The 12,500-nt window shown below is 48.4% G+C and overlaps 1 protein-coding gene across 2 annotated transcripts in view; it reads left to right on the top strand.

Moving 5' to 3' along the window:
• galnt11 (UDP-N-acetyl-alpha-D-galactosamine:polypeptide N-acetylgalactosaminyltransferase 11 (GalNAc-T11)) overlaps window positions 1-7,719 on the top strand; it is a 12,408-nt gene extending 4,689 nt beyond the window's left edge. For both annotated transcript variants that reach the window (XM_078244774.1, XM_078244773.1), the window contains exons 4-12: window positions 119-285; window positions 502-627; window positions 2,129-2,378; window positions 2,855-2,972; window positions 3,495-3,647; window positions 3,753-3,968; window positions 6,337-6,441; window positions 6,609-6,746; window positions 7,180-7,719. In XM_078244774.1, coding sequence (XP_078100900.1) covers window positions 119-285; window positions 502-627; window positions 2,129-2,378; window positions 2,855-2,972; window positions 3,495-3,647; window positions 3,753-3,968; window positions 6,337-6,441; window positions 6,609-6,746; window positions 7,180-7,311 — 1,405 coding nt within the window. In that variant the 3' untranslated portion in view covers window positions 7,312-7,719. The remainder of the gene's footprint in view (window positions 1-118; window positions 286-501; window positions 628-2,128; window positions 2,379-2,854; window positions 2,973-3,494; window positions 3,648-3,752; window positions 3,969-6,336; window positions 6,442-6,608; window positions 6,747-7,179) is intronic.
• Window positions 7,720-12,500: the final 4,781 nt, after the last annotated feature.

The raw sequence follows: 12,500 nt of genomic DNA, 5'->3' as shown, positions 1-12,500 counted from the left end.
GGGAACACCAGAGCAGGGGGAATGAGAGGGGGGAACACCAGAGCAGGGGGAATGAGAGGGGGGAACACCAGAGCAGGGGGAATGAGAGCGATGTAACTGAGCCCGAGTCTCTCTGCAGGTGTCAGGTGAAGGTGTATCCTGCGGCTCTACCTTCTGCCAGCGTAGTGATCTGTTTCTTCAACGAGGCGTTCTCCGCCCTGCTGAGGACGGTCCACAGCGTGCTAGACCGCACGCCGGCCTACCTGCTGCACGAGATCATCCTGGTGGACGACCACAGTGAGCTCGGTAAGGGCTCATTTCTCCCTTTATATTAATGTTCTCTAGCTGTGTTGGAAATAGGTCCCTTTACACTATAGTGTGTTCTCCATGTTGTACAGGTGTTTCAGTTCATTCTCTGTATAGTCCACTATAAAACTATTCCTGTTGAGACAAACCAACAGTAAACGTATCTACTAACACGTATTGTGTATGAGGTGATTGTTTGTTTGTGTGTGTGTTCAGAGGAGCTGAAGGACAACTTGGATCGGTACGTCAGGGAGGAGCTGCAGGCCAAAGTCAAACTGGTGAGGAACCAGAGGAGGGAAGGACTCATCAGAGGACGCATGATAGGAGCCTCACATGCTACTGGTATGTCCTACATCCTGAACCCCTATAAGCATGTTCCCTCCATCCTGAACCCCTATAAGCATGTTCCCTCCATCCTGAACCCCTATAATCTTGTTCCCTCCATCCTGAACCCCTATAAGCATGTTCCCTCCATCCTGAACCCCTATAAGCATGTTCCCTCCATCCTGAACCCCTATAAGCATGTTCCCTCCATCCTGAACCCCTATAATCTTGTTCCCTCCATCCTTATTCTGAATCCTTGTTCTCTACTTCCAACTGGAAATCAGTTCTCTCTAAAAGCTGCTGCTGATGTGTAGGCGCCTGTTTTGAGAGATGGATGGAAAGATAACGTTATTCTCCTTAGACAAGGCTCATTAAACACAGCTGTGCACTGTCTATATGATGTTGTTCAGAGTGGTTATTGGACCGTCTGGCTGATGGTAGAAGCTGGATGTAATCAGGATGGAGAAGAAGAGTTAATGTTAGCAAATGGCCATTTTATCCAATGAAACGACTTCAAAGGAACACGCCGACTTATTGGGACTTTCTCTTATTCCCCGTATCGCCCAGAGTTAGGTAAGTCCATACATGTCCTAACTCTGTCTGACGCACCCACCGCTAGCCTAGCTTAGCACAGATCCTGGAGGTAACTGGCTCCATCTAGCCTAGCTTAGCACAGATCCTGGAGGTAACTGGCTCCATCTAGCCTAGCTTAGCACAGGTCCTGGAGGTAACTGGCTCCATCTAGCCTAGCTTAGCACAGGTCCTGGAGGTAACTGGCTCCATCTAGCCTAGCTTAGCACAGATCCTGGAGGTAACCAGCTCCATCTAGCCTAGCTTAGCACAGGTCCTGGAGGTAACTGGCTCCATCTAGCCTAGCTTAGCACAGATCCTGGAGGTAACCAGCTCCATCTAGCCTAGCTTAGCACAGGTCCTGGAGGTAACTGGCTCCATCTAGCCTAGCTTGAGCCGGTTACCTCCAGGATCTGTGCTAAGCTACGCTAGCAGTGGGTGCGTCAGACAGAGTTATGACACGCACGGAGATGAGAAGGGTATGTCTGGACTCATCTAACTCTGGGGGATACGGGGAATAAGACAACGTCCCAATAAGTTGGCGTGTTCCTTTTAAAGTTGACTTTTTTCGGGGCTAAAGTACGTTCAGATCGATACATAGACTCTCTTACTTACCGATACTGATACCAGTATTTTAGGATGGTTGGAATGAAGACCAACCTTTTACTCCTCATCCCTACTCCCTAAATCCCAAAGTTTCACGGTATAACCAGAAGTCAGTGGAACAGTTGGTATTGTGGTTACGTCTAGGGCTTCCAGAGTTTAGACGAGCTGAGAGCTGAAGACTCCGTCCTCAGAGTCAGACAGCATCGACACTCCGTTGACCGTTCATCTGTAGACATTCAATATATTGTTGTCATGACCAAAGTAACCAAGGACCCTGTCTGTCTCTCTAACCTGTCTGTCTGTCTGTCTCTAACTTGTCTGTCTGCCTATCTGTCTGTCCCAGGCGAGGTGCTGGTGTTCCTGGACAGTCACTGCGAGGTGAATCGTGATTGGCTGCAGCCTCTGCTGGCTCCGGTCCAGAAGAGCCGGCGGACCGTGGTCTGCCCCGTCATCGACATCATCTCGGCCGACACGCTGGCCTACTCGCCCTCGCCCATCGTCAGGGGGGGCTTCAACTGGGGGCTGCACTTCAAGTGGGACCCCGTCCCCCCTGCTGAGATCAACGGGCCCGAGGGAGCCACCGGACCCATCAGGTAGCCATCTGACCAATCGGGTAACCATGGTAACCATCTGACCCATCAGGTAGCCGTCTGACCCATCAGGTAGCCATCTGACCCATCAGATGACCATCTGACCCATCAGGTAGCCGTCTGACCCATCAGGTAGCCGTCTGACCCATCAGGTAGCCATCTGTCCCATCAGGTAGCCATCTGTCCCATCAGGTAGCCGTCTGACCCATCAGATGGTCATCTGACCCATCAGATGACCATCTGACCCATCAGATGACCATCTGACCCATCAGGTAGCCATCTGACCCATCAGGTAGAAGTACTGTCTATAAACGGTTGAAACATTCAGCTTCAGTCTATGAAATCAACAAAATCCACTTTTCTATAATGAGCAGTGTTCTACATTGGGAACATGCGTTGATGAAGTTCATCTGATGCTGCTGACTAAAGTTTAAACATCAGGTTTTGTGCTGTAAAGTGATCCTGTGCCCCCCCCTCAGGTCCCCCACCATGGCAGGCGGTCTGTTCGCTATGAACAGGAAGTATTTCAACGAGCTCGGCCAATACGACGCCGGCATGGACATCTGGGGCGGGGAGAACCTGGAGATCTCCTTCAGGGTGAGAACCAGTGCAGGTGTTCCTCAGTCAGAGAGCTTCAGATAGAGCCTAAATTACCAACACCTCCAACAGAGATAGAGCCTAAATTACCAACAGATCACTGCTTCACCTGTTATATTGGGTTTAAAGCGTAACTCTCCCTAAAATGTAACCTAGCATATTTAGGACAGAATCACCACTTTTAAGATTTACCATATCTTCATTTTTCGGTTTTGATCCTGAAGGTAACCGGCTCCATCTAGCCTAGCTTAGCACAGATCCTGGAGGTAACTGGCTCCATCTAGCCTAGCTTAGCACAGATCCTGGAGGTAACTGGCTCCATCTAGCCTAGCTTAGCACAGATCCTGGAGGTAACTGGCTCCATCTAGCCTACTGCTCCCAATAAGTGACAAAATAACACCAACATGTTCCTATTTATTTACTCTCTCTGTCTGTCTCTCTCTGTCTCCCTGTCTTTCTGTCTGTCTCCCTGTCTCTCCGTCTCCCTGTCTGTCTCTCTCTCCCTTTCTGTTTCTGGGTCAGATCTGGATGTGTGGGGGTCAGCTGCTCATCATCCCCTGCTCCAGAGTCGGTCACATCTTTAGGAAGAGGCGTCCCTACGGCTCGCCGGGGGGGCAGGACACCATGGCCCACAACTCCCTGCGGCTAGCGCACGTCTGGATGGACGAGTACAAGGTACACACACACACACACACACACACACAGACACACTTATACACACACACACAGGAGTGATGCTGACCTCTGACCTCACTTCCTGTGTCTCTGTGCTCCAATCAGGAGCAGTATCTGTCCCTGCGTCCGGAGCTACGTGAGCGCAGTTACGGCGACATCAGCGAGCGCGTGGCGTTGAGGAAGCAGCTGCAGTGTCGCTCGTTTGGCTGGTACCTGGACAACGTCTACCCCGAGATGCAGACCGTCGCCAACGGCAACAAGCCGCAGCCACTGTTCATCAACAAGGGCCTAAGGCGACCCAAAATCCTGCAGAGAGGACGGGTACGCATCACAGCACAGTGTGTGTGTGTGTCTCTGTGTCTCTCTGTGTGTGTGTGTGTGTGTGTGTGTCTCTGTCTGTCTGTCTGTCTGTCTGTCTGTCTGTGTGTGTGTCTGTCTCTGTGTGTGTGTGTCTGTCTCTGTGTGTGTGTGTGTGTGTGTGTCAGCAAACAGTAGTCTCTCTGTCTGGACTACAGGGCTCTGCAAACACACGTTACTGTGTCCGTCATCTTCCACACTCACACTCACTCACACACACACACACACACACACACACACACACACACACACACACACAGACACACAGACACACACACACACACACACACACACACACACACACACACACACACACACACACACACACACACACACACACACACACACAGACAGACAGACGCACAGACACAGACACACACCGCTCCAACTTACACGTTCAGCTCATTTACAACATCTGTAAGAGTCAGAATATCTTAAAAATATTCATCATATTCATTACAGTCTCTCTTTGAACCAGTTTGTTACTTATCTTTTCATAACTTTCATTTCATTATCATCTTTATGGTCTTTTTAGTTAAAAAAAATGTCCATCACAATACAGGACACATCTCTTATTTCAGGAAACTATTACATCTTCTGACAACGTTGGCTTAAAAATGACTTAAAGGGAGAAGTCTGCACACACACACACACACACACACACACACACACACACACACACACAGAGAGACAGACACACACACACACACACACACACACACACACACACACACACACACACACACAGACAGACACACACACACACACACACACACACACACACACACAGAGACAGACACAGAGACAGACAGACACACACACACACACAGAGACACACACACACACAGAGACACACACACACACACACACACACACACACACACACAGAGACACACACACACACACACACACACACACACACACACACACAGACAGCCCCTATTCACAAACTGCCTTTAAATGTGATGTCACTATATATATATATATATATATATATATATATATATACTGAACAACATTATGAACACAACACGTCTGTTTTTGCCCCCATTTTTCATGATCTGAACTCAAAGATCTAAGACTTTGTCTACGTACAGAAAAGGCTCATTTCTCTCAAATATTGTTCACAGATGTGTCTGAATCTGTCAGTGATACGGTGCAGATCCATCTGACCGTGGGACGCTTCTGTTGCTCCGCTCCGCTCTATTCCTACGAGTGACGTCAAGCAACTTCAACGTGTACGCAAAGCATCCTGGGAAGGCGGCGCTGCATCTGAAACAATGCTACGCGTCAAAAAGCTGGCCGATGCCCGTCTTTATGCAAATGAATCTGTTGAACGTGACGCGACTGTCCAATAGAAGTAGAGGAACATCTGATAATCTGACCTGTGTTGATCTGAGATGAAGACAGATTCAGCAGCTGCACGGCCTGTTTCTCTCTTCACATGTTTCCAGAAACACGTTACGGTGAACTATCTTAGTCCAATATGAGATCGTATTCTGAACGAGACGCCATGATGGTCGGGGAGCAGCCAGACCCACGTGACGCGTTCGTCCAATCAGCTGCCGGTCAGGGGCGTGGAGCATCAACCATGGATGTATGACGTCGCGACACCACGCTTCAGTCGTGTCGGACAAATGGATCTGTACCGTTACTTGTTTTAGGACCTACGTATGGGGCAGGGTGGGGAAGTGGGACTAATTAGGTTACATGTTTTCAGTTTGTGTTTGTTTTATTGTGTCCAGCCTAAGTCACACCTGTGCAATAATCCTGCTGTCTAATCAGCATTGTGATATGCTACACCTGTGAGGTGCTCACTAACACAGATTCAGACATTTGTGAACAATATATGTATTTTTTAAAGATTATTTTTGGGCTTTTCCACCTTTAATTGACAGGACAGCTAGATGAGAAAGGGGAGAGGGGGAGGGGGGGGAGACATGCAGGAAATAGTCACAGGTCAGACTCGAACCCTGGACCTCTGCGTCGAGGCATAAACCTCTCAGTACATGTGCGCCTGGTCTACCCACTGAGCCAACCCGGCCACATCTGTGAACAATATTTGAGAGAAATGAGCCTTTTCTGTACGTAGACAAAGTCTTAGATCTTTGAGTTCAGATCATGAAAAATGGGGGCAAAAACAGACGTGTTGTGTTCATAATGTTCAGTGTATGTAGGTAGAAGGGGCCGTTCCAGTCATTCCCCGGCTGCGTCTCGTTCAACCCTTCCTACATGTTGTTAATAATCTTCTATTAGGTTGTCATAGGTGGTTTGTTGATTGTGTGAAAGGTGACGTTCACAGACGTGTCCCTCGTGTCCCGCCATCTTTCAGCTTCGTAACCTAGCAACCGGGCGCTGTCTGGTGGCGCAGGGCCGAGCCAGTCAGAAGGGAGGCGTTGTCGTCCTGCGGCCATGCGACCCCCGAGACCCAGAACAGGTAAACCCAGCTCACTATCTCCTCCTAGGTGGTCTAGTGGGATCCAGTTGTGTTCCTGTAGTCTGACAGCAGGTGGAGCTGCAGCAGACTTCTCATGATATCATTCACAGTGACTGTCTGTGTGTGTGTGTGTGTGTGTGTGTGTGTGTGTGTGTGTGTGTGTGTAGGACTGGGCCTATGATGAGGAGGGTCAGCTGGTCCTGGCAGGGCTGCTGTGTCTGGACGTGTCAGAGGTCAGGACCTTCGACCCCCCCAGACTGATGAAGTGTCACGGCTCGGGGGGGTCGCAGCAGTGGAGCCTAGGGGTGAGAGACACACACACACACACACACACACACACACACACACAGAGACACACACACACACACACACACACACACACACAGACACACACACACACACACACAGACAGACACACACACACACAGAGACACACACACACACACACACACACACACACACACACACACACACACACACACACACACACACAGACACACACACACACACACACACACACAGACACACACACACACACACACACACACACACACACAGACACACACACACACACACACACACACACACACACACACAGAGACACACACACACACTTTATTGCTTCAGCAACTTCCTAAAGTGACGTGATTGATGTGTAGTTTGAAGTCCCATCCTGCTCTCTGATTGGCTGTCTCTGTCCCATCCTGCTCTCTGATTGGCTGTCTGTCTCTCCTGCAGACGTCTAACCGTCTCTACCAGGTGTCGGTTGGTCAGTGTCTCTCCATGGCCCAGCCCGTCGGACCCAAAGGTTACGTCTCCATGGCGATATGCGATGCGTCGCAGGCGCAGCAGTGGCAGCTGGAGGGCTGAGGACGACCACGGCGGCCATTTTAAAGACAGTCTGGTGGTATCTTCTCAGCGTTGGTCTTCATCACATCAGCTGGTTTTAACTTCTCAGCGTTGGTCTTCATCACCTTCATCACATCAGCTGTTTCTCTCAGGACGACGTGTTTTTAAGGTCATATCAGCCTGATTTCTCTCTTTTTAAATGGTCCCAGTCCCAGGACAGACTGAGAGGACGCTGACTGGGCTGGATGGAGATCCTGGATCAGTTTTAGAGACAAGGGCAGGGGGAGGGGGGCTGGGGGGGGGACGAGTTTCAGGTCTAGAACGTCCTGTAACGAGCTGGAAGATCCTGGAATGAACATTGTTATAAAACTGTGGCAGGCACGGGGTGTGTGTGTGTGTGTGTGTGTGTGTAGTAAAGTGTGCGTGCGTGTCTGTCTGTGTGTGAAGTGTGTGTGTGTGTGTGCGTGTCTGTGTGTGTGTGTGTGTGTCTGTGTGTGAAGGAAAGTGTGTGTGTGTGTCTGTGTGTGAAGGAAAGTGTGCGCGTGTCTGTGTATGAAGGAAAGTGTGTGTGTGTGTCTGTGTGTGAAGGAAAGTGTGCGTGCGTGTCTGTGTATGTGTGTGTGCGTGTGTATGTATGCGTGTGTGTGTGCGTGCGTGCGTGTCTGTGTGTGAAGGAAAGTGTGCGTGCGTGTATGTGTGTGTGCGTGCGTGCGTGTGAAGGAAAGTGTGCGTGCATGTCTGTGTACGTGTGTGTATGCATGCGTGTATGTGTGTGTGCGTGTGTATGTATGCGTGTGTGTGTGCGTGCGTGCGTGTCTGTGTGTGAAGGAAAGTGTGCGTGCATGTCTGTGTACGTGTGTGTATGCATGCGTGTCTGTGCGTGCGTGTGTGTGTGTGTGTGTGCGTGAAGGAAAGTGTGCGTGCATGTCTGTGTGACGTGTGTGTATGCATGCGTGTCTGTGCGTGCGGTGTGTGTGCATGTGTGTGTACGTGTGTGTATGCATGCGTGTCTGTGCGTGCGTGTGTGTGTGTGTGTGTGCGTGAAGGAAAGTGAGATGAGGAAACGAGCAGTCTTCTGTCCCGAGCCTGTCAGCCGGCCGATGACCCATCCTGAGGTCACCTGTTGATGATGTAATCAGCTGTCATCCGTAGAGGTGGTGTGTGTGGAGCTGACTTTATTACATGTTTTAAGGTTTGTGTCTGTGTCATTTCATCATCAATAAATGTTCAACATGACTCAGCTGCCTTTGAGAACGGAGGTGTTAGCAGGGCCAGTGTTGAACACCTGTACCTGTTACAGTTTAAATACTTGGTATTTATTCAGTCCCTCCACAAAAACATGATCATGTGATCTCATATCAACGATAATCAGCCAAAGTCTGCATACATGGGAACGTTATGAAGTGACGTTCTTACGTGACGTGAACGTCATCTAAAAGCTGTGAACCCCGCGATGAAGCCACGATGACACCAGAAGTTTCTGCAATTTCATCACATAACATTGCATAAATATCCATCGCATTTTTTAAGAAAACGTGACGCATAATTAAGGATTTTAGCCCAAAACAATCCCAAAAAAACGGACTGTTTAGATTACAGTTACATTGTTGAAATCACTGGATTACATGACGATACTTCTCTGTTTCACGGGTTTATTCCCTCTCTGAATAAATTAACTCCATGCATTGTCCAAGAAGCCCCGATGTGACAACGAAAAAAAACTGTGAAATATCCCAAAAGTAACAAATGTCTATTTCGGCCTGGGAGAGTGAGAGTCAAGGTTTGTATTTTCATACATTGTGCTGCTCGTAGCTGGGACGGCATGGAGCCGGGAGGATCTGGACGGCATCCAAACTGATGACAGACCACCAGAAGATGGGACAGAAAAGGATGAAGAGGTTTCTAACTGGGCGAGATCAGATCCTCTGTCGGTTTGTTAGGAGAGAGACTCGTCCTGTTGGATCTGATCCGTCTGGGTTTGGGTTAATGTAACTGCAATATCATTCTTCACTGAAGCTCCAGTATTTTCTGGACTATAAGTCGCATCAGTCAAAAAATGCGTCATGAAGAGGAAACAAACATATATAAGTCTCACTGGACTATAAATCGCACTTATTTAGACATTTATTGCACAAAATCCAAGACCAAGAACAGACATTTAATCTGGAAAGGCCAGTTATTAAACTACCCAACAGCCCCCAGAACAAGGGGCTGAATACGGTAGGTGTCCTCTATGTTAACGTAACACATTAACAGTTATTAAACTACCCAACAGCCCCCAGAACAAGGGGCTGAATACGGTAGGTGTCCTCTACGTTAACGTAACGTAACAGCTCTGTTGACGAGCCTCTCCCAGCAGCACGTTGTTCAAGCACCCATCTGTGGACTCCTTCCTCCAGCTCTGGCCATCTGGATTTCAGCGCGACTAGCTTTCTTTGTTTTCTTCATTGCAGTAAGACTAACCTTTTCTCCAGTCCCTCACAAGTTTCTCTCTCACTCCAAACTCTCCTTCTGCTGCTCGATGACCGTTTCCGGCTGCGTGTTTTACTACCTGCAGTCTCCTGCAGCTTCTTTTCTTTCTCAGTTGTCTTTAGGAGCAGCATATAGTCCTCACAAGCCTAGAGCGCCTCTCGCGGCTGTAGACGGTAATGTTTTCAGCATGAAATAACATAAAAACATGTTACATTATATATATTTTGATATATAAGTCACACCTGACTATAAGTCGCAGGACCAGCCAGAGTATGAAAAACAGTGAGACTTATAGTCCAGAAAATACGGTATTATTTCTGCTCTACCAGTCAAGGAACACTAGAAATGTGAGGGTGTAAGGTATAGTGATCTAAGTGGAGTCAGATTATTTTGGCCAGACCGGTCATCAGTCATCCAGACTGAAACCTTCAGTAGTCGTCTGCTGTAGTGTTACTGCTCACCTTCCTGTTTTACAGCTGACGTGTGACTTTACATTCTCCTACGTGCTGATTAACTAGCTCCAGAGCCGCTGAAAGACTCGCCCCGTTTCACATCTTAGCTAACGTTAGCTAACATTAGTATTCAGAATACGTTACTAATTACATTTTTGCCACACATACACACATATACACACACACACACACACACACACACACACACACAAACATCTCCTCTGTGTCTTTAGCTGCAGACTGTTGGAACATTAGACCAATCAGCTGTCAGCATGTTAACGTGTTGACCCCCAGACCCCCCCTAATGTAACAAAACCTCGGCCCTTACCTGCTGCCAGGTGTAGAGTTAACTAGCTAACGGTAGGCTAACGTTACTTGCTGCCAGGTGTAGAGTTAACTAGCTAACGGTAGGCTAACGTTACCTGCTGCCAGGTGTAGAGTTAACTAGCTAACGGTAGGCTAACGTTACCTGCTGCCAGGTGTAGAGTTAACTAGCTAACGGTAGGCTAACGTTACCTGCTGCCAGGTGTAGAGTTAACTAGCTAACGGTAGGCTAACGTTACCTGCTGCCAGGTGTAGAGTTAACTAGCTAACGGTAGGCTAACGTTACCTGCCACCAGGTATAGAGTTAACTAGCTAACGGTAGGCTAACGTTACCTGCCGCCAGGTGTAGAGTTAACTAGCTAACGGTTGGCTAACGTTACCTGCTGCCAGGTGTAGCGTTAACTAGCTAACGGTAGGCTAACGTTACCTGCTGCCAGGTGTAGAGTTAACTAGCTAACGGTAGGCTAACGTTACCTGCTGCCAGGTGTAGAGTTAACTAGCTAACGGTAGGCTAATGTTACCTGCTGCCAGGTGTAGCGTTAACTAGCTAACGGTAGGCTAACGTTACCTGCTGTGTGGCGATGTTTCTGTTGGCTGTAACGTCTGTTTCAGAGCACCAGAAGGCAACGCAGGAAGTGAAGAGGTGGTTTAGGAACCCAGCCCTACTGCTGAGTTCCTAGTCTTCTCTAGAGGGACTGCAGGGGTCCTTTAACATCCTTAATCCTTGAGAAGATTCTTGAGTCCTGTTTTAATAACCCGTAGCAGATTCCAGGGGCCTTGAGAAAGAACAAGCTGTCTTCCAGGGAGGAGGGAACGCTGGAAATACTCCCTGAGGACCAAAAGACAGACATCAATTGTGTATGTGGGTGGGTGTGTGTGTGTGTATGTATGTATGTATGTGTGTTTGTTTGTGTGTGTGTGTGTGTGTATGTGTGTGTGTGTGTGTGTGTGTGTGTGTGTGTGTGTGTGTGTGTTTGTGTGTGTGTGTGTGTGTGTGTGTATGTATGTATGTGTGTTTGTTTGTTTGTGTGTGGGTGTTGGTGTGTGTGTGACTGTGTGTGTGTGTATGTATGTATGTGTGTTTGTTTGTTTGTGTGTGGGTGTTGGTGTGTGTGTGACTGTGTGTGTGTGTGTTTGTGTGTGTGTGTGTGTGTGTGTGTGTGTGTGTGTGTGTGTGATGGCCTGCAGAGTATTGACGAGAAGAGAAAGCTAGTTATTTCAGGGGCTGAATCACTGGAAGCCATCAATTAGACTCTTATTACACACACACACACACACACACTGTCACACACACACACACACACACACACACACACACACACTGTCACACACACACACAGACACTAATTAACCTTATTGACCTCACTGTTGTAGTCCAGTTTAGTGCTGAACACCCCTGACATCACACACACATCATTTCCTCCACAGATACTCGACTCATAATAAACTCAGTAAAAGCTTTTGATTGGTGCAGCTCCCGGCTGTTAAACCCTCCCGCGTGGTTTCTAAAAGTATTCCAGGTTCACCTCAGGACCAACATGACATCACGACCACGTAAATATACACGCCACCTTTCTTAAGCCACGTGGCGTGTTATCTGCATGAATTTTCAGCTATCTGCATGTATGTCTACGCTGTATACAGCGGGCGTAAACATACACGCCACTTGGCGTGTTATCGCGAGAAGAAAGCTACGGTTTTCCGCCCTTTCATACTACTCGCTACGGCGTCAATTCACACGCAATCACAAGGTAATGGAAGTCAATGGAGGCCAAACGTGGCTGATAAACACGCTGAAAAGGTAGTATGCGTCTTGATAACACGCCAATAATGGCATACCAATTGGCGTGTCATACATACGCCACTTCATGACATCAGTCTGACGTGACTTTCTAAACGTGGGTTTGGAGAGATCAGGTTTGAGGGATCCAGAGGAGATCTGGTTCCTGTCCATGTTAGGGC

This window comes from Sander vitreus, unplaced genomic scaffold (assembly GCF_031162955.1).
Source record: "Sander vitreus isolate 19-12246 unplaced genomic scaffold, sanVit1 ctg298_0, whole genome shotgun sequence".
In the NCBI taxonomy this organism is placed as follows: domain Eukaryota; kingdom Metazoa; phylum Chordata; class Actinopteri; order Perciformes; family Percidae; genus Sander; species Sander vitreus.
The sequence above is the reverse complement of the archived record's forward strand: the minus strand, read 5'-3'. Positions and strand labels throughout refer to the sequence as shown.